The following is a 1467-nucleotide window of genomic DNA, read 5'->3' as shown; positions in this document are numbered from 1 at the left end:
CTCTGTCCTTGGTCAGAAGAAGACTCCGTACACTCAACTAAATACTAAATCTCTGTAACATTGGTTGATTTGCACCTGAGGTGTAAAGCGAGCATTTGGTCAAGGTTGTGTAAACAGTTTTAAAAGGCATAAGATTATATTACGTACATCTGTTGATTCGGTGGAGAGAGAAAGAGGAAGATTCCCCGTGGACACCAGGAGTAATAGGTTCTGATCTACCGCAAAGCATTACGCTCCCTCACCAGCATCTAATACACAAGGTGTGTGTGGAATAACAAGAGCATCCTATGCCACTAACTACATACATAGTGCATTCCTTTCTGTATTAAAGCTGTATAGCTACTGCGTCAGACTCAAAGCAGCCAACATGTAAAACCTACAATATCCCATTTCCAGTTTATTGAGCTACACAGTATATTCAAGTATATAAAGAGATCCATATCAAATTCTAAAAGAAGTTCTACGTTTACCTCTATCAAGCATCGACAGCTGAATGGTTTTTAAGGCAAACATCTGGATTACATTGGTGTGTTGAAGAAGCCACTGGTTGCTGTTCGTCAAGTCACTCTCTTTAAAAACAGGCTTCTTAAAGAACCTCGGACTCATGTCGCGCCAAAGCTGGAGGCAGCGTGGTTCCACACGTACCCTGGAAATGGTACCTGAGAGAGACACAGACACACACACACACACACACACACACACACACACACACACACACACAGAGAGAAAACACAACGAAGTCAGAACAGCTGGATGATGCTTACACTGCCAGTGGATGGCAGTAAATATCAATATATTATCAGATCGTGCTTCATAACTCGCTGGTCTGGTTTCATTTGTAATTCAGACATCATCACGCTGACTTCCTTCATTAGAAGCTAGATGGGTGTTTTTTACACTTACATGAAGTACTCAGTTTTTGGTGTTGTTTTGGTGTTGAATTCCGCCACTGGGATGCCCCTGGATGCAATCTGAGGGCCAAACATGGCTGCTGGGTACACGATTGAAGACGTGCCCACCTATAGGTTCACGACAGGGAGCAACGCTTTAATGTACAGCATTTCCTTTCAGGTCTAGTCCTGGAGAGATCCTGAGCAAATATGGTTTTATTGGTTGCACAAGAAAAGAGTAGGACGTGTATGCACGTGAAACTGAGGAATTCTCACCACCAGACAGAGGTCGCAGGTCTCCATCTCTTTTTCCACCTTGGTCAGGATATGGGAGTCCAGAGTTTCTCCAAAAAACACCACGTTGGGCCTCAGCAGACCGCGGCAGTCACTTTCGCCGCACCTTGACACAGCGGAACCAAACAGGTCCTCAGACAATTCATCTTGTCATTCCGCATTCATCACAGAACAATAGGCCGCAAACACAGAGGCGTGAATCCAAAGACAGACGCTGCTCGTGTGGCCACTGCAGCAGGTGGTGAGGGGGGGGGGGGGGGGGGGGGGGGGGGGGGGGGGGGGG

The 1467-nt window shown here is 46.4% G+C and overlaps 1 protein-coding gene across 1 annotated transcript in view; it reads right to left on the bottom strand.

Annotated features, from left to right (window-relative positions):
- Window positions 1-6: 6 nt before the first annotated feature.
- LOC116387877 (NAD-dependent protein deacylase sirtuin-5, mitochondrial-like) overlaps window positions 7-1467 on the bottom strand; it is a 6758-nt gene continuing 5297 nt past the window's right edge. The window contains exons 7-9 of the mRNA XM_031855327.1: window positions 1167-1290; window positions 904-1019; window positions 7-659 (exon numbers count right to left, since the gene is read on the bottom strand). Of these exons, the coding sequence (XP_031711187.1) occupies window positions 587-659; window positions 904-1019; window positions 1167-1290 (313 nt within the window). The 3' untranslated portion in view covers window positions 7-586. The remainder of the gene's footprint in view (window positions 660-903; window positions 1020-1166; window positions 1291-1467) is intronic.

This window comes from Anarrhichthys ocellatus, unplaced genomic scaffold, assembly GCF_004355925.1.
Source record: "Anarrhichthys ocellatus isolate YVR2014 unplaced genomic scaffold, GSC_Weel_1.0 scaffold15, whole genome shotgun sequence".
NCBI classification, from domain to species: domain Eukaryota; kingdom Metazoa; phylum Chordata; class Actinopteri; order Perciformes; family Anarhichadidae; genus Anarrhichthys; species Anarrhichthys ocellatus.
This window is presented reverse-complemented; position numbering and strand designations above follow the sequence as displayed.